This window comes from Lepidochelys kempii, chromosome 8, assembly GCF_965140265.1.
Source record: "Lepidochelys kempii isolate rLepKem1 chromosome 8, rLepKem1.hap2, whole genome shotgun sequence".
Lineage (NCBI taxonomy): Eukaryota > Metazoa > Chordata > Testudines > Cheloniidae > Lepidochelys > Lepidochelys kempii.
The window spans coordinates 55,418,451-55,437,761 of record NC_133263.1 but is presented as its reverse complement, the minus strand read 5'-3'; the positions used below and the strand labels follow the sequence as shown (position 1 = coordinate 55,437,761).

The 19,311-nt window shown below is 44.9% G+C and overlaps 1 protein-coding gene across 3 annotated transcripts in view; it reads left to right on the top strand.

Annotated features, from left to right (window-relative positions):
* Positions 1-3,393: 3,393 nt before the first annotated feature.
* COLGALT2 (collagen beta(1-O)galactosyltransferase 2) overlaps positions 3,394-19,311 on the top strand; it is an 86,337-nt gene continuing 70,419 nt past the window's right edge. The window contains exons 1-2 of one of the 3 annotated variants that reach the window (XM_073356652.1): positions 3,798-3,880; positions 5,697-5,797. Coding sequence is in view for 1 of the 3 variants with exons in the window: in XM_073356651.1 (XP_073212752.1) it covers positions 3,651-3,880 (230 nt within the window). In the remaining 2 variants the exon portion in view is untranslated. Of the gene's footprint in view, positions 3,881-5,696; positions 5,798-19,311 lie in introns of all 3 variants that reach the window. The other 2 variants (XM_073356653.1, XM_073356651.1) reach the window with 2 other exon arrangements.

Below are 19,311 nucleotides of genomic sequence, written 5' to 3'. Positions count from 1 at the left end.
GTTAAGTGCCAGCAATCTGGTTCCACTTTGGTTTAGGTGGAGTGCATCCTTCTTGTATAGTGTTGTGTAGCTAAAGCCATGCTCAACCTTTTGAAAACATCCCATAGTGAATTAAGTGAAATAGGTTAGAGCTAGGTTGTCCCTTTACATTTAGCTCTGTGTGAGGGAGGGGCTGTGCTGCCCAAGGAAGGAATTATGTTTCTTCTTCCCTGCTCTCTATTTCCTCTTAGGAGAGTGTAATCTCTATTGCTGGCCCTGACCAGTAGCAGATGACTATAGCGCCCACCCTGCATTGGCTCAGCTGTGCTGGCTCTGTGTTAAGTGGGCAGAGTCAAGGTTCCCCCCTCAGCAGAGCAGGAGGGAGCACCAGGTGCTCAAGCCTTTATCTTGAGAAGGGCTTAGTACCTGCAGTGTCTGTTCATTTCTGTGGGAGCTGTGAGTACAATGGACCCAGATCCACAGTCTCACACAGTATGTTCTCGAATGAACACACACGGGAAAATGATAAAAGACAAAAACGCCCTAGCACCTCTGGGTGAACACCCTTCAAAGCAATCACTCCATAACTGACCTGTCAGTCCTCATCCTCAAAGGAAGCCACCCAGGACTTTCAAAAGACAAGCCTGAGAGCTTAATTTCATAACTTGACTTAAAATTGGTCTTAATAAAGACCCTGGATTTATGGCTTATTACAACAATCTGGAACCCAGTAACCCCCCTTTTTGTCCTATGACTACAGTGGTGTTAATGGTCCACTTCACCTTTAGTGTCCCTTAGAATACACGCTAACTACTTACGCTAAACTATCTGTTCAATCTTGTATTTAGCTGTCACACTTTGAGTATCTTTCCCTGATCTGAAGAAGAGCTCCGTGTAAGCTCAAAAGCTTGTCTCTCTCCTCAAGAGAAGTTGGTCCAAAAAAAGATATTACTTTATCCACCTTGTCTCTCAGATCCACAAAAGTGTTTAGGCGCCTAGCTTCTATTTAGGAGCCTAGATATCTTTGTGGATCTGGGCATATGCTCCTATTAAGATCATGATCCCAAAATATAAATTGTTACAGTGGGTGTTGTGTGGTGGTGTTGTTAAACTGTAATCTGTTGCATTGATGGTCCTTTCAGGGCCATTCATGGGAACATTTCTGGAGAGGGTGAGTTAATGAAATGCAGTGAATATTTTAGTGTCTTAGCTAATTTCCAGCTGGGATAACTGCATTCTGCTTATCTAAATTTCCTCTTGCAGTTTGTTTTAGATACAGTATATTAGCTGATTTCATCTGGTTATTCTGAGGCATCTATTTGTAAAACACTTTGTACAAAAGTGGAAAATAACTTCCTTTCCTCAATTGCTAAGAAGTATGGCTGTGGGCTGTGAATTAGCTACTGCCTTCTATCCCAGAGATAGCATAGGTACGTAGTGGAATAAGAAAACCCTGTGTACCTACCGAAGCCCTGGGGATGGGGAGGTGCAAGCCCACCCACATCTAAGCCCCAACCTAAGGGGAGGAGCCACTGGTCTCAGGCAACAAAAGATTATGGGGGGACAACAAGGGAAAAAACAGGGACAGGAGTGTCAAAAGCAGGGATCCAGAGGAGGACACAGAGCAGAGAACCATGAACAGTGCTCACTGCTCCTCAAAGGCATCCAGGGAGCCAGAGGACACAGCCCAGAGATGTGACTTAAGGGAGGATCAGAAGTAGGCCCCACAGTTCCAGTTTCCTCCTCCTGGGCCAGCATCAGGAGGAGATCGGTGTGGAGGTCTTGTGACTTTGTGGGGCCATGGATGGGGTGTGCATAGATCAGGAAGTGCAGGGAAAAGTGCAGCCAGAACTTAAGGAAAAGGTTCTGGAGGAGCCGGAAAAGGGGCTTCAACATAGCACATTCGATGTAGATGTGCACCATGGTCTCCCTCTCACCACAGAAGGGGCAAGTGGTGGGGAAGGTGGTGAACCGCTCCAGGTACACACCCTTGTTTACTGCTCCATGAAGGAGCTGCCGGATAGTATCCCCAGTGGGCTGTGGGACCAGGGTGGAATATGGACTGGCCCACTGGGGTTCCTGACCCTCCATGGGTGGTAGGAGGTCTCACCACTTGGTGTCAAGACGGGATACAAGGGTGAGGAAGTGAAGGGTGTGGAGCACGAGTGCGTATAGCTGTTTCCTAGGCATGGTTCAGAGGTGGACCGGCTGCATGTTGCGCAGCCAGCTCAGGTGGTGCATAGGGGGTGGGTAGGGAGGCTCACCCGGCAGGGGCCCAAAGGTAAACTTTGAAGGGTCAGGGGTGAGGGATGGGCAGGGAGCACCCTCCCGAGGACCTACTTCAGGAAAGCCTGAGAGGTGGGTAGTAAGGCTGCCATCACTTCCTGGAGTATACGATGGGGAGTATATGACGGGGGACATGAGGAGTGGAGAGCCCCATGTGCCAGCTGAGAGTCAGGGGATCCACCCAATCCTTCTGGTCATAGTCCAAGGTTTCCGATCCTGGTGGTACCAACCAGGACCAGTCTCCGGCACACCAAGGGGGACTCTGCTATCTGCACACTGTGGTGGAGGTTGTGTTGCATAGGCTCCGCAAGGAAGTCCTCCCCCTGGGTGGCTGCTGTGGATCTGGTCGCTGAGACTAGCTGCCAGGTCCTGAATACGTTCTGGTAAAAGACTGCAATCTCAGAGAGGTCTCGGAGGAGACCCCTCGGATTGAGGTAGAAGAGTTGCCGGTCATATCGGAGGCGGCAGAGTAAGGTATGCGCCAGTGCACTCCATGCTGGACTACTGGCACCATAAAGGAGTCTCTGAGGGCCTGGAGGGGGAAGACAAGGAGCTGACTGCGGAGTCGGAGCAGGCCCTCCCTGTGCACTCTCCTCCAGGGGGAAGAAATCTCTGTGTCTCTGTTTTAATTGTGTAGGTTCTTTGGGATGAAAGTGCAAAACGTTTCTTTTAAATGTTTACATGGTTGGGTTGGTATTTTCTTTGTTGAACTGATCTCTTATCCCTTGCCATGCCACAGGCCCAAACTCTACAAAGCACTTCACTGGGATTTAAACTGTAGGGAAGGGGAGCGTATGTTATAAAACACAGAGTGCAATTATAAAATAACAATGGGTGAGTATAAAGGCTGCATACAGTACTCCAGTACTTTCTCTGAAGTCCTCATCACTTTTGGATGCACAAGAAATATGGGGATCGGGCACTTGATGACAAGCTTGTACAATTCTGATGCTTTGGGGACTTTGGTTTTTTCTCTTTTTTGGACTGGCTCATAAACGATTCGATTTTGTTCTGATCGTCCTGGTAAGGCCCGGCGAGTAGATTTCGGGGGCTGGTAAATATTCATGACTCGTTTGGAAAGCTGCTTTGTGGGGTTGTTCTTGAGTCTGAGTGGGAGCGGAGGGGACACAGCCCAGAACAAGCAGGGTTTTACCCCCTCAGAGGCGAGGGCTGTGCGGCTTGACCCGGGACGGCTGGAACCGGAGGGAGGTGAGCACACGGGCGTGTCGTGTGTGCAGCCCCAGCCCCAGCCCCCTCTCCATCCCGTTCAGCCTGCCCACCAGTGTGCGCCGCGAGGACCAGCAGTCCCCCGCCACCCCCCAGCAGCGAGGCGAGGCTCAGCCCAGCCGGCTGGCGGCTTCTGCCCGAACGTCGCGCTGCGGAACATGGCTGCGCCGCCCGCTCTCCGGCTCCTGCTGGGCTGCTTGCTGTGGGCGAGGAGCGGGGCCGGCTTCCCCCCGGAGCCGCCGGAGGGCTCGGCCCCTTTGCCGGAGTCCCCTTTGCAGAAGCCCACCGTCTTCATCGCCATCCTCGCCAGGAACGCTGCCCACGCGCTGCCCCACTGCCTCGCCTGCCTCGAGCGGCTGCGCTACCCCAAGAGCCGGCTGGCCATCTGGTAAGGCGCGGGGCGGGGGAGCCCGGGGCGCCCCGCTCGGGGGCAGTGGGCGGGGGAGCTGACGGCCCTGGCCCGGGCCAGCGGGAGCCGAGCGGCGGGCGCGCTGCTCTGTGGGGGAGAAAAGTTTCTGGGCAGCTGCCCGCGGGAACAGGCAGCGTCTGTCTGGCCAGTGCGGGCGGGGGGCGGGGGGGTCCCGATGGCAGCGAAGGGGGGTGGGGGCCGGGCACGGGAAAGGGGGAAGCAGCGCAGAGGCTAGAAGGGAAGGGGTGCAGGGTAAGGGGGGGCAGGGTAAGGGGGGCAGTGCAGAGGTCTGGAGGGGGTGCAGGTTAAGGAGGGACGTGCAGGGTAAGGGGGAGGTCAGTAGAGGGGGGGCAGGGTAAGGGGGGGCAGTGGAGAGGTCAGTAGAGGGGGCAGGTTAAGTGGGGCAGTGCAGAGGTCAGTAGAGGGGGCAGCTTAAGGAGGGACAGTGCAGAGGTCGGGAGGGGGTGCAGGGTAAGGGGGGGCAGTGGAGAGGTCAGTAGAGGGGGGCAGGTTAAGGGGGAGCAGTGCAGAAGCCAGGAGCATAATGATAAGAAAGCAAGGGAACAAGTAACCCACTGCCTCCAGCGCTTCAGCGATCGAGGACAGTGCTTTTCAAGCTTTTTTCATTTGCAGACCCCTAATATTTCAAATGGAGGTGCAGCCCTCTTTAGAAGTCTTAGCCATAGTCTGCAGAGATCCGGGGATCCAGGGACCACAGGTTGAAAACCACTGATCTAGGGCAAAGGGTCTTTGTCTTTCCTGAACATCTGAGGGCTCCCTGCCTTTCAGGACTCCTGATACACTGAGCAAGAGGGCTCAGCCAGGGGCTTCCCTCTGAACCTTTTCTGTGCTGTGCTTTCCTAGCCCTAGCTGTTCTACTGGACACAAGGGTCTTTCCCTACTGCATTGGTTGGGATCAGGACAAGAGCAAAGCTTTGCCTTACCCTTTGTGTTCTTAGCTGTAAACTTTCCCTGGAGCTACTGCTTCCTGTGGAGAAAAGGATTTATTGGAACGAGCTGACAGCGTGGCTCAGATTTTGGGGTAACTCCACCCCATCCATGCTAAGAGGGGAGGACTCCAAAACTAATCCCCTTCTCTGCAACCTACCCACATGGCTTGATACATTAAACCAGGAGCAGATGTCCACTAGCCTCTCCGGAGGAGAGCAGCGCATGCATCCCAAACTATGGAATGTGTGTTTTGGCTATAAAGACCATGAACACACTGGAGGTAGATAGGCAGCAACGATGTGTTTGGGAGGGTAGGGCAAGGCACATAAAGCAAAGCAGGGATTACAGCTCATGTTTTAACAGCCAGAAAAAACTTTGACTGAAACCACAGTTTTGTTGCAAAATTGCAGGTTTTGATGGAAGTTTGCCCACCTGCAGGCTTGATTGTTGGGGAAAATGCTTGATTCTTATGCAAAAATCCAGTCCTGGGGCCAAAATGAAAAACCAAAGTCTTTGTAGAGACAAATTGCTATTATATTATTGCCATTATTATACCGATTGAACAGCTGTACTTCAGTTATTAGAGAAACAAGGTGGGAGAAGTAACAGCTTTTATTGGACCATCTTTTGTTGGTGAAAGAGAAGCTTTCCAACTACTCAGAGCTCTTCTTCAGGTCATGTTCTTGAGTTATGTTGAAATATTTGTGATGTGATCTTAGGCGTGCTTAAAACATATATGAATAGGTGCCTTTCAATATTTGTGTAAATCCAAAGAAATGAAATAAATAACATAGCTCAGTAAAAAGAACTGATTTGTCAGTGCTAGCTAGGTCTTAAATATTAGTATTTTGCAGATGTCCTAGAGGTGGCAATTGCCTGGTTTGGAAGGTGATCATGCTGAATAGGTACTGGAAGGCATTGAACAGAATATATCCAACAGCACTGGTAAGATACATTAAAAGGACCATAGCTCATGAGCAGTGTGGTAATAAAACATATTTTGTGGGAAAGGAAGAAATTGGCCTTGAATTCAATTAGCCTACTGGTATCTGAAGGGGAAAAAATCCTTTCTACTCACCAGACATTAGTTATACATGACTGGAGCAACAGAAGCTGGTAGATAGGATTCTAAGAAGTAAGAACTTTTGTGGGGCCAAGATTTAAAGTAAGAAATGCTGTTTTAGAGCTTGCACCTGATCCAAAAGTCTTTTGAAGTCAATGGAAAAATGATTCTTGATTTCAATGAGCTTTGGATTAGTGATTCAGGAAGGAAGACTAGATTTTTAGGCCCCATTAATACCAATGGAAGCTTGCATTAAATTACTTAATCAAACATGGACAAATATCCCTACATGCATTTCAGGGAGATAGTGGTTATTTACCTTCAAATACTCTACAGGTCTCTACACAAAATTACTGACTAAAAAATGATTGGTTCTAATCCTCATGTATCATTATTTGGAAATGGGATATCTGTTTTGTGCACTATGATGTCAGCATAAGTACTGCATTCTGAACTACGGACCAGCAACATGACTTAGAATAGGGACAGGCAAACTTTTTGGCCTGAGGGCTGTGCCTCCCCAAACAGCCAGGCGTGGACTGGCCCGCATCCCTGCTTCTTGCTCCCTGATGCCCCCCACTCCCCAGGACTCCTGCCCCATCCAACACCCCCTGTTCCCTGGCGGCCCCCCAGGGACCCCCGCCCCATCCAACCATCCCTTCTCCCTGTCCCCTGACTACCCCTGGAACCCCTTCCCCTGACTGCCCCCCGCTGCCCCATCCAACCCCTCCTCTCATTCCTGACTGCCCCTGAGACCCCTACCCCCATTCAACCCCCCTGTTCCCCGCCTTTTAACCGCTCCAACCCCTGTCCACACCCCTGTCCCCTGACCATCACCCCAAACTCCCCTGCCCTCTATCCAACCCTCCTGCTCCCTGCCCTCTTACTGCCCTGCATGGAGCACCCGTGGCTGGTGGCGCTACAGCCGTGCCACCCGGCTGGAGCCAGCCACGCCACCGTGCAGCTCAGAGCACCAGGTCAGGCCGGGCTCTGCAGCTGCGCTGCCCCAGGAGCTCGTACACCCTCCACCCAGAGCATTGCGCCGGCGACGCAGTGAGCTGAGGCTGCGGGGGAGGGGGAAGAGCAGGGGAGGGGCCGGGGGCTAGCCTGCTGGGCCAGGAGCTCAGGGGCCGGGTAGGAGGGTCCCGCAGGCCGGATGTGGCCCGTGGGCCATAGTTTGCCCACCTCTGACTTAGAACTATAAACGGACATGTTAGGGGTAAATGAACAACAAATGCATGTTTTAAGGATCTGAGAGTTGAGAGGTATTCCAGCAATGTGTAACATAGCTCATTTTAGAAGTTTGTCTCTGGGCTAGTATGGTTTGCTCAGCATGTAGTCAATCCTGTTCTCATGTCAGTGGGAGTGCTAGGTTTAAACCTAGTTATTAGACATGTGTCAGAAAAAGTTTACTAGGCCTTAAACCTTGCCTGCAATTCAGCTAAATATGTTTACCTGACATTAAAAAAACCCCACATTAATGAGAGAGAAGTTCAGATCTGATAACTAAATAGGATATATCAGGGGTTCTCAAACTGGGGGTCATGACCCTTCAGGGGGTCACAAGGTTATTACGTGCGGGTCACAAACTGTCAGCCTCCACCCCCAAACCCCGCTTTTCCTCCAGAATTTATATATAGTGTTAAATATTTTAAAAAGTGTTTTTAATTTATAAGCGGGAGGGGTCACACAAAGTCGTGCTGTGTGAAGGCCCCATAGTGACAGAAGCATTCCAGGGGACTGCCCATGCAATTACAATACAAGATGACTAACAATATGGTGAGATTCATTATCAAAACTAAATAAGACAAGAGACTGAAAAAACGAGAGAGGTATTCTTAAAAGGGGGCTCTGCACAGAGGTGAGGTGTGGTTAATATTGGAAATGCCTCTGGAAAAAGTGTCAATTTTTTTTAAATGAAGAAAGAAGGTCTGAAGTGGGTGTGCAGTGAAAAAGAAGTTCTATATCATATGGATTGCCATAGAGAAAGATTGATCGTCTGATGATATAAGGCATGAGGTAGATCTTCTTAAAGGGCTGTTCCCACTGAAGTCAATAGCAAAACTTCCACTGGTGTGAGATGGTGCTTAGAGGCATGGAGTATCCAGAGCACAAGATACCCACTAGGACAGAGATGGGCAAACTACGGCCCGCTGGCCACATCCGGCCCGCGGGACCCCCCAATCCCTCCCCTGCTCTTCCCCCTCCCCCGTAGCCTCAGCTCACTGCGCTGCCGGCGCAATGCTCTGGGTGGCGGGTGTACGAGCTCCTGGGGCAGCGCAGCTGCAGAGCCCGGCCTGACCCGGTGCTCGGTGCTGCGCGGTGGAGTGGCTGGCTCCAGCCGGGTGGCACGGCTGTAGCACCGCCAGCCATCGGTGCTCCAAGCAGTGCAATAAGGGGGCAGGGAGCCGGGGGGTTGGATAGAAGGCAGGGGAGTTTGGGGTGGTGGTCAGGAGGTGAGAGTGTGGATAGGGGATGGGGCAGTCAGAGGGCGGGAACAGGGGAGTTGAATGGGGGCCCATCTGTGCAGCTGAAATAGGCGCTGTAACTCACTATTAACACTTCTTGAGGAAAATTATTAATTTTAATTATTACCTACATATAAACTATAACACTGTAAATAAACAATGTACGTTTCCTTTCCATTGTAATGTAAACAATTGTAGTGATAGAAATCCCTAGCAATATGCACTCAAAGAAATGCATCAAGATCTTTGAAACCAAACAGTTTTAGTAAAATTACACTTTAAAAAAATGTTGAGAGCAAAATGTGGCGTTCAAACAGAGAAAACACAATGTATAAATGTACAATATATAAAATTGAACAAAAAGCAACCCAACAATGTTAACAAATTTGTTAAAAAACGTGTTATTTCTTGATTTTAAAACAAAATAGTTGTCCAACTTTGAATATTATATTGTGTTTTAAATTTTTTGGGGGTGTAAAATCTGAATTTGTATGGTGTGTAAGTAAAGACCCAACCCTATTCTCTACTAATTAGAAAATAATCAAAATATTGTAAATAAATATATAAAATAACATGTTATAACACACTTGTTATATTATAATAATGGGTACTCATCCTATCTGGCAAAGGAGAATCCAAACTTCAAGTATGTATTATCATATTTTCTTACCACTTTCTTTATGTTTTTGACTGGCTCATTTCGTGTAGCCGTAGATGGTCCAGGACTTTCATTATCTTCTCCACCAGTTTTCGTTCTCGTTTTCGAAAAATAAATTGATCCATGTCAGGTTGCAGTCTTGCTTGCCCTTTTTTACAGTTGTAAATGGCGGACTGTTTGTACATTGCTAGGTTACCTTCCAATGAAACATACTGGCGCAACTGCATTCTCCAGTCAAGCTCTTAATAAATGTTTAACTCCACGTGACTCATGTAATCTAAGTAAAAGCTATATAAATGTAATGTTTTGAGCTGTATATATTGGACAGAGTATAGAAAAATATTATTTATTTATTAATAAAACCAAGCTGCAATATGTCAAGTTTAATTCTCACTAATACAACGGTACGTTTCACCAATAGATTGGTGAGACATGACTTCCCTTTACAAAAGTCGTATTGATTCTTCCCCAAGATATCATGTTCATCTATGTATCTAATAATTCTGTTCTTTACTCTAGTTTTAACCAATTTGCCTGGTACTGAAGTTAGATTTACTGGCCTGTAATTGCCAGGATCGTCTCATTGTGTCTCAGGGAAGTACAATGCCTCCCCTCGCTCCTGGGAAGCACAGTCTCAATTCCACTTCTATGGGAGGGTGCAGTGGGAGCTCAGCACTGTAGCTGGCCACATCCCTGCCTCCTTTCCTACTCTCCCTGCCCCTGGGGAGGTGCTAAAAAAGAACAATCCCTGGGACTGCTGTTGGGGCTACTTCCTGTGTGGAAGGCATGGAAGAAGAGAGGTTTCTTGAGCCCTCCCCTTAAGTACCTGTTGAAAGGTAAGACACAGTTTGGCCCTCCTGCAAGTATATAAGGTTGTGACAAAAGCTTCCAAAATTTGGGGGATGGAGTGCTTCCAGTGCCCAGCCATGCTAGAGTGCCTTAAGGAAACAGGTCAGTTGGATCCTGGTTGTATCTAAGTGTTGAGTGTATATATTTGTGGCCATTCCATTTTAATGGCCATTTTCCCTTGTTTTTCCTCAGGCTGTGTCAAAAGTTAAAACTTCTTCTTGTGTAGTTTTAGTGTGTGTACACTTACTATGGAAGTTTTCACTGGGATGGGTCAGGCTTTCTCAGGGATGTGCCAGTTACAATCTGCCGTGAATCTAGGAGAAACTCATTTGGATTAGGAAACTGGCATGTTAGGAGGATTTGCTAACACGGTTTCATTAGAATTCTATCCAGTTACCATTAAAAGTGAACTACAAATCAAAAAACCTCCCTTTCTTCCCTCTTTACCCTCCTTTGTCATGTGAAGAGAGCCTAAAGCTACGTTTTGTGTTTGTGGAGCTTTTCTCTGCTTATTTGGTACATAGGGAGTATCAGGTCCTGGCTCTTTCTTGTTTTTTTGGAGGACTTTGGGAAGATCTTTGGAGATCCTGTTTGGTGACATCACAATCAGCTGAAACATGAGTGGCAGCTCTCCCAGGTCAATTTGACATTGAAGCTAAAATCTTACTTGAAAAAGCCACTTCCCAGTGGTGCTGAGATGTTTGACTCTCACTTAGCTCAGCTATGTCTACAGCTGCTGCAGCTGCATCTCTGGTTGCTGTATAGACATCCCCTGAGAGGAATCAAAAGGCATTTTCTAAGGATCAAATTAGAAACTATGGGCCTGCTTCTCATCTCACATACAGCAAGTTTACCCCCACTGTATTTCTATTGACCAGTGGAGTTACTCCCAGTTTATATCAGTGTACATGAGCAGAGAATCAGGCCCTATTTCTCTGAGGTCGACTCAGCTGCAAGTAAGGAATGTACTGTTTGTAAGAGTGCTAATTATGGCTAGCTAGAACCTGATGAACCAGCCATAAGACTATGTCCAGCAGAACTTAGAATGCCAGACTCAGACCTGTGGCACTTTGGCATGAAGAGTCCTTCATTTCTTCTAAAGTACTTTTCAATGGCTTCATCTCACTGAGTCATAGCTTTTCCAAAGGTCACATTGATAATGACCCTGTCAAGAAGGTTGCAGATCTCTGCCATATACCCTTAAAATGTAAAGAAAGCAAATGTCCTTAGTTTCATCCATCAATTCCTATTGCTTCTGAGTTTTGAGCCACATCTCGCTGTTGCTGCTGAGAGTTCCCTTGCTGCTGATTGTTGGACTAATCCAGTGGCTGCTGAAGTCAATGGGAGTATTTTCACTGAGTTTTGTGAACAGTGGATCAAGCCTTTTCTGATTAAATGCGCATGGAGTCAAGTTTTGCAGAGTACAGTTATATGTTGTGAGATGCACTTTTGCAGGTCCACTTTGGAAATGACAGAGTATACAATAGGTGTGGCCATTGTTTGGTAGCAGCTTGAGATAAATCCCAGATGAGTGGAGGTAGCTCATTGCTGATGTACTGTAAAACTAGCAACACTAAGAGAATGGTTTATCCCTAAAGGTGTCAATGATGTGGCTAACAATGGAAGTTTATAAAAACAGTGTGATGGTGATGCAGTTTTCATAATGTCAAGATTGGTACAGGATTAGTCTCTTCCTGTTTGATGCCAATAGAATGTGAATATTTTCCTATCATGTGAGTTCATAACATTTTTAAATGTGAAGCAATGTACATATATGGGAATTTCCATTAGTGAAGCAAGAATCATTTTAACTTCCCATGCTAAATACTCTTGTGGAATATTGGAGTTAGGAATCTGCTGTTTTATGTGCTCACTTCTGTCTATTGATACTGTTTTGATGTATCTCTAAAATCCCTTTTCTGTGTTATGAAACACATCAGATTGTTATAAATGGAATAATTTTGTAAAATAAACCTACTCTTCACTGTTTGCTTTTTGCACATCACTCAGTTTGGATGGTGAAAGTTGACTTGTCTGTTTTAGTTTCTTAGTTAATTTCTATAATCTTTTGTTAGTTTAACATAGTGACATATGGGTTGACTTTTATCATTCATATAGTACCTCTCCACTGTCTCTCATCATGAGGAATGCCACATAATTTTTTTAAAATCCAATTTTACGTTTGCCCCACAGGAATTTTGTGTTATCATGTAATAAAAATTCTACTTGGAACTTACATTATTAGGTATTTTGCAGTGGCACTCAGATCTCAACTGAGATCAAGGCCCCATTGTGCTAAGCACTACAAACACAGCTCCTGCCCCAAAGAGCTTACAATTTAAAAAGACAAGACAGACAGAAGATGGGAGTATATTATCATCTTTCACAGATGGGCGAAACTGAGGCAGATTGAAATTCACAAGGTCATCAGGGTTATCAGTGTCAGACCTAGTATTTGAAAACAGGAGTTCCTGACTCTTGCTGAGTTGCTGAGATCACATTCTCACTTCCAGTACTGTAAATTATTCATATCTGAAACGTAGAACCAGGAAACTGAGATTATACAAAATTGCCTTTATACTGAAGAAATGATTTTCTTCTTTTGTGTGTTTCACAGTCTTGGCAGGTGAAGTGTATGACATCATGAAATGCTTCAGTAGAAACATTGGAAAGGAAATCTGAAAATTACTACTGTGACTTTAGTCTGTACCACTATCCTCAAATGTATTGCAATATTGCAAAATTGTAATATTGATGAATTATGGAGCAACACTGAGTAAAATGTCAGCTGTAAGAATATAAGCACATAGTTATTCCTAATTTCTATGGATCCCCTTCTTGTACTGGAAGCTTCTTTAAGGGCCAGATTCTGATACTCTTACTCCTGCTGAATAGCACCATACTTCAGAAGTGGTCCCATTGAAATCAGGTGATATTAGGCATGAGTAAGAGTATCAGACACTTTCCCAAAATGAGTAAAGGAAGTAGTGAAAATAAAAATTCTGCACCGCTGTTGAGGTGTGTAGCGATTATGAGACCTGTTGGACTTCCATGAGTGCTATGGGTGCTCAGTATCTGTGAAAATGAAGTCACTTATTTCGGCAACTAAATTGTGGTGTGAATGAAATGGAAAACAAAACAGATATACCTCTACCTCAATATAACACGACCAGATATAATATGAATTCGGATATAAGGCGGTAAAGCAGCGCTGCAGCCGGGGCAGGGCTGCACGCTCCAGTGGATCGAAGCAAGTTCGATATAATGCAGTTTCACCAATAACACGGTAAGATTTTTTGGCTCCCGAGGACAGTGTTATATCAGGGTAGAGGTATATTTGCTTTGTGTGACTGTCTGTCCAATGCATCTGAAAACACACCCACCCACCTTAGGCATCAAGAATGTGTGCAATAATCATTTGGCTATGTGGATCAAGTATCACTTTCCAAAGGCCATATTCTATTGATGCTGTTCCCCACCCCCTTCCTCTGGTTTATACTGGTTTTAAGTTTTGGTTTTAAGGGTTAGTTTGGAAGTGGTTTCTTGGATGTTTTCAAAGGTCAGAAAGAGTTGGTATTTAGATGCTTTGTATATAAATGTACTGTCACACGTCTTTGAATCCCATTAGACTGTAGCTAAAGAATCTATGCAGCTTGTTGGAGTGCCTAGTAGGACCAGTTAAAGGCTACGCTGTTGCCAAAATGTCAGAATTTACTTTGTCCTTGCAAGATGGAGACTTCTGCTCCTGGGAACGCAGTGTGATTTTTGGAAGCTTACTCTCTTATGGACCTGGATGTAGCAATCAGTAAGCTGTGATAACCCAGTGGGGGTTGCCCAAATAGATTTTAAATTCAGGAGTATGCAAGTAAAACCACAGTGTGCTCCCACCCCTAATCTGCCAAAGATAACAAGCTTTCTTCGTATATTGTTTCTCCTGAAAGAAATCCTTATATTTGTGAGGTTGTTGTGTGAAACTTGTCAATGCATCCCAGGTTTTTAAGTATAGAGTGTGAATCTATGCACGCTGTCTCTCTCTCTCTGGGTGAAGAACACTTCTATCAAGATTTGTTGTTTGCTCATGTCTGGTCCACATATGCTTTGTATTATGTACACATGTATTTAGCTATATTTAAATCCCTCCCTCCACCTCAGTTTTCTTCAGAGTATGAAGGTTAAAGAGCTTCTCCTTGTGTGTCTATAGGAAAAGCCACCGAAGATTCTGTTTAAAGGATTATGTTTCTAGCCTGGTAATATCGAGCAACGGTTTGCATTGTTGCATACTTCTGCTGCTTTTAACTGTCATGTAAGGGGTGTCACTCACAGGCTGATTTTTGCTGCTTTACTGCTGGTTATAAATCAATGCTGAATCTCGTTAAAAGCTCACAGGATCCCAATGTTGCCTTCGCTTATCCCCCATGCAAAATCCATTAGACCAAATTCCGGGGGTCGACATGTGTATAATCAAGAGCAGAATTTGATCCATCATATGTTTCTATATTGTAGTAATAGCATATAATGTCCTTGTAGTCTCGTGTGACAGCTGGAATTAGAGCAGAGTGAGTCCGTTGTAGAGTTCATATTATCTAGTATAATACAATTTTAGAGGCTGAGCCTCAGAAGTAGTGAGTGCCCACATCTCCCACCAGCTTCAGTGGGAGTTGAAGGTGGCCAATACCTTTTGGGATGGGAACATTATTCTCTATAGCCTCTTTGATACAAACTGTAAGATACTTTGGGATAAAGAATTTTTAAATAAGATGGTCACAGAGGTAAAATAAATACAGAACAACTAAGAGGTATAAACAGGTGAGAAACTAGTATGGGAAACAAAAAAATGGGCCCAATCCACTGACCTCAGTGAAGCTATTTTAAGTTATACCAGCTGAAGAACTGGCCATATAGATTCTATGATGGATTTGAGATCTTTTTTTGTGTGGATATCATACGTTGTCCTGGTTATTCGGATGTTTGCTGCAGTAATGTATTGGGTTAGCTCAGTAGAGGACTGTCTTCAAAGAAGGCAGGAAGGAAAAGAATGGCTCAGGATAGCCACCTCTGAGCAAAACATGTGAGAGTTAGTAAGGGAAAATGCCAGAGCTATTAGCTTTGATGTTTTTGCCTCCTCTCCAACCAACAGACAAAACTGGTTTGGATCAGAATGGCCAAAACTTGGGAATTCAGAACTCTGGCAGATTTTAAAAGGGCTTCTCTTTGAAGAGAATGGGGGTAGTTGTTTGGGGGAACCAGACTGAGACATAGGCACCCTCTGGTGTGTCTGGAGAAGCTAAGCATGCCTAGGTCACCATCACAGGATGATAGTTTTAGATAAGATAGACACATCTGCAGATTGTTATTTCAAAAGTCTTTCTCTCTCTTTGCTTTGCTCCTACCCCTAAAACAAACAATACTTAGATTTTAAGAAGGCTGTCTGTTCGCTGTACATCACTGGTCACAGAAGCCCAAAGGAAAGAACCGCAGTCAGACTTCCTGGGTAAGTACAGTTCATACATAGGGTAGTGTAGCCCAGGGACTGCTCAAAGAGTGGGAAGACTGCAAAATTTCATCCCAGGAGAAGTAAAGGCACAAGTCCTGATACCTGTGGGGGCGATTCAGAGACCAGTGAGGGGACAGAGGTGCAGCTAGCCCTGTAACCATGATAGGTTGAACATAACCCTGCCCAACACCCCCCCCAGCCCCTCCCCCCGAAACTCTTCCCCCCACACTGTTATAAAATTACACTAGAGCTGAGAAATAAATCCACCGAAGCAAGGACATTCCCAGTGTTGCTTTCTGCCATGCATATGCATTGCAACATGTGTGGTTATTTATCTGAGAGCCCGATGAGGCTGGATGGCTTCCCGTATCCTGTGAGGATTCTTTAAAAATGAATTGTAATGGTGCATTACACATGGAGAACCAAGTATTGGGAGCTGTCCACACAGCTGTCTGCAACGATGGCCAGTATTGTGGAATGTTTTGAAAGGCCATCTGTGTTGCAGTGCATAGAGAAGACTCAGCAGAGTGCAGGATTCTATGAGTGACTTAACTCACAATTTCCTTCCTTTGGGATGATGTCTCAGACTTAATGTTATTTCAGCTTGTTTGTTTGCCTTTAATTTCCTGTGTTTTAGTGGAAGCATGGTCTACACTGACAATGGTATTGCCCTCATTTTCGGGGTGGATTAAGGCTAAATGTGGCCCATATACATGCATCAAAAGTCCAGAGTTTTGAGACAGAGTTTTGTCTTCCTCCAAAGGGCTTAGCTCGCTCTAGCAGGCATTTGGCTGCCAGCAATAAGATGTAATGCTATTTGCTACTCTGCCTCCAATTTACAGCTCCTTCCAACAATTCTAATCCTCATAATCTTGCTTTAATAACTCTCCCCATCTTGAGATAGTAACAGGGTCTCTGCAGACCAGTGGCTGTCAATGTGTGAGTTGTAACATCCTCAAAAGAGGTGCCAACAGCTCTTGGTAGTTACCAGAAACCTGCTCATGGTTTTCTTTTTTCAGTCTTTGTTTGCTTATCGACTCTTGCAATACATCCTCACTTGACACCAGGAAGGTCAGATAAACTTGCATTAAATCCTGTGGTGCCTTCTTGGTACTAAGGATTCTTGAGTAGATCTGAGAAGTAATTGTGATTGACTAGACTTAGAGTTGAGAACCCAAGCCATAGATCATTAGTGCTGTTTTGCCATTGTAATCTGGCCACAGAGTGAGGTTGCCATAGATTTCAAGTGACGTTATAACAAGGTAGAGAGAGTAAGACCCACATTTTTCAAAAGTGTCCAGTAACCTTTGGTGCTTGAGCTTTGGCTGCCTAATTTGAAACAACTTGGACCCGAGCACCTACAACACTTCCATTTCATGTAGTTCAGGCATTTGTAGTTCCCACACCTCTGACCAGACCCTAATTTTCTCCAGCCAACTGTAGAGACACACACAGTTAGTAGACGCTTTTGGCCTAAATGCCTTGCCTGAGGTCAGACATTTTATGGTGGAGCTATGAACTGATCACCTTATTGCCAGTCGTTGGTCTCAACCACAAAACCCACCTTCCCTAATTCTAATCTTGCAGTTGTCAGTGGCAGAAGGTCTCTCCTGTTCAGTAATAGCTGATGGAGTTAACTAAGGTGAATTAGAAGGTCTCTTTTTTGCTTATCTTGAAGAGAGTTCTTGGGCCAATTCACAGTTATGACAGAAATGAATTTGTCTCCTTGTATTCTTATTGGCTTTTAGGGTTATTGACTATGGCCAGGTTGTGGGCTCTGATGATGAATCTTCTGTTGAAGTCTTGACTGATTAGTAGGATACCCTTACACACATCCACCCATCACAGTATTCTTTCATTTTTCTCATTTGAGATGCAGTGGTCTTCAGTCACAAGGTGTGCTAGTAACAGACAGACACAAATGGAGCTATTTAGTTATGCAGCACTGGAGAATGGCATCTTCTCCATAAGGCACTGCAGCCAGCCATGCCCTCTCAGCCATTCTGCTCTCCTTTCCTAGTGTATTATTTTTTTGTTTAAGAATGTCACAGAGCACTTAAGGTTTTCATATTCTAAAGGCAGATTTTTTTCACTTATGCAGTATCTTGTCATTTCTGAAAATCTGAAAGTGCTCTATAAACATTGATTAAGCCTCATAATGCCATCCTGAGATAAGGTAATATTAGCTCCATTTTACAGGCTGGTAAACTAAGGTATAGAGATTAAATGATTTCCTCTTTCTACTTCTGATCTAGTCATTTGCTAAGGTAGGAACAGAACTCAGAACTCCTGACTGCCACTCACTTATTCTAACCACTTAATTATGGAGACACTACATTTATGTACAGTTCAACCTCACTGGCATATACTGCCTTGAAGATATGGCGATGGGCATAAATAAAGATGTATCTGGAACTTTGTTTTAGGTTGCAACTACCAGTTTTACATAACAGGCCAATCTGTTTCCACCTGCCTTCATTATAACCAGTCTCCCAAAGCATTTAATAACAAAGCTTCATTTTGTATCCTGCAGGAGAGACGGCTGTGTTGTTATACAGGCTTCTATTCTATACTTACATTCTCTGGGCAAGGATACAATAAATTTTTAAGCAGGCAAAGTGCCATCTGAACTAGTGGGCATATGCATCAGCAACCAAAAGGATCATGCATATGTATGGGGGGTGGTGGTAATGCTGTTTGAAGGCAGGAGTTCCAGCTGGGAAAAGCTCTTTGAGCTGGGATCTTTCCCGAAGCTGCTCTACATACACATTCCTCACATGGGAAGTTCAAACTTGCCCCCTTCCAGGGGTTTGGCTTTAATAAAGAAAATAACGGTAAGAGAAAGATCAGGACTACTGACCTCTAATCCTCTCTCCCCAGAAAGTCATGCCCATCTCCCTTATATCCAGGTGAAGTAACAAGTCACCTGCTTCAGTGAGTCACCAGAACGCACTTAGCCCTTTCCTAGAGGACCAACTCCTGCCAAATGCTTGGGATAAACACTATCAGCCTGTTGTCTGGGTGTTTTAGGTTTATATGACTGTTTAAAGTGGGGATATGTCATTCATAATCCAGCTCTGCGTTGTCTTAACTGTCAGTTTTTAAATAACATTTCTTTATTCAGTGTCGGAATCAGATTTAACAGTGTATTGATTGTTTCCAGTATTTTAATAACCTCTGAGAATTTCCCCAGCCTGAGAGTTATGCCCCGTCTTTGTCACTGGATGTGAGCACATTTTGGATATTGTAGAACACCCTCATTTTTCTTTCTGGAAAGTCAACAGGTGTGTAGTAAATCTGTGGTGGTCTGAAATTCAACCACATAAGTAGAAACTGGTGCATGCCTGTAATGGAGTTATCACACATTAGATAAAATTGACCGAACTGGGGTAAAGCAGACTTAATTATAAGGTTTATTCATTGAAGAGATCTGAGAATCATTATATTCACCACTTTGGTATGTAAAATGTTTACTCATTTATAGCCAGATCCTGCACATGGAAGAAAATGGAAGTTTGATCAAGCCATTCACTGGTTTTGTCTTGTATCAGGCATTCATAGAAGGTGTTTCATTATAGAGGATTTGAATGGTGTATATTCTTTAATAGTTTTTTATATTTAGGTGAAGTGTTTGTGCTTAGAAGATGCTTCATCTACTTTAGATAATCATAAAAGAGTGATGTAAAGTAAAAGACTTCATTATATTTAAGGAGCAAAACCCAGTATATCTCTTAATATCATCCCCACATCCTTCTGTGTACAGGATCCAACAATAATTGAATAAACATTTTACATACCAACTGCAGCTAAAATGCCTCTTCCACTTTCCTGCTGTAAGCGATGCCTTCAGGAAAGGCGATACGACAAACTGGACATCATATTGGAAGGAACCTGTCATGGTTCCTGCAGCCGTTCTACCACTGACAG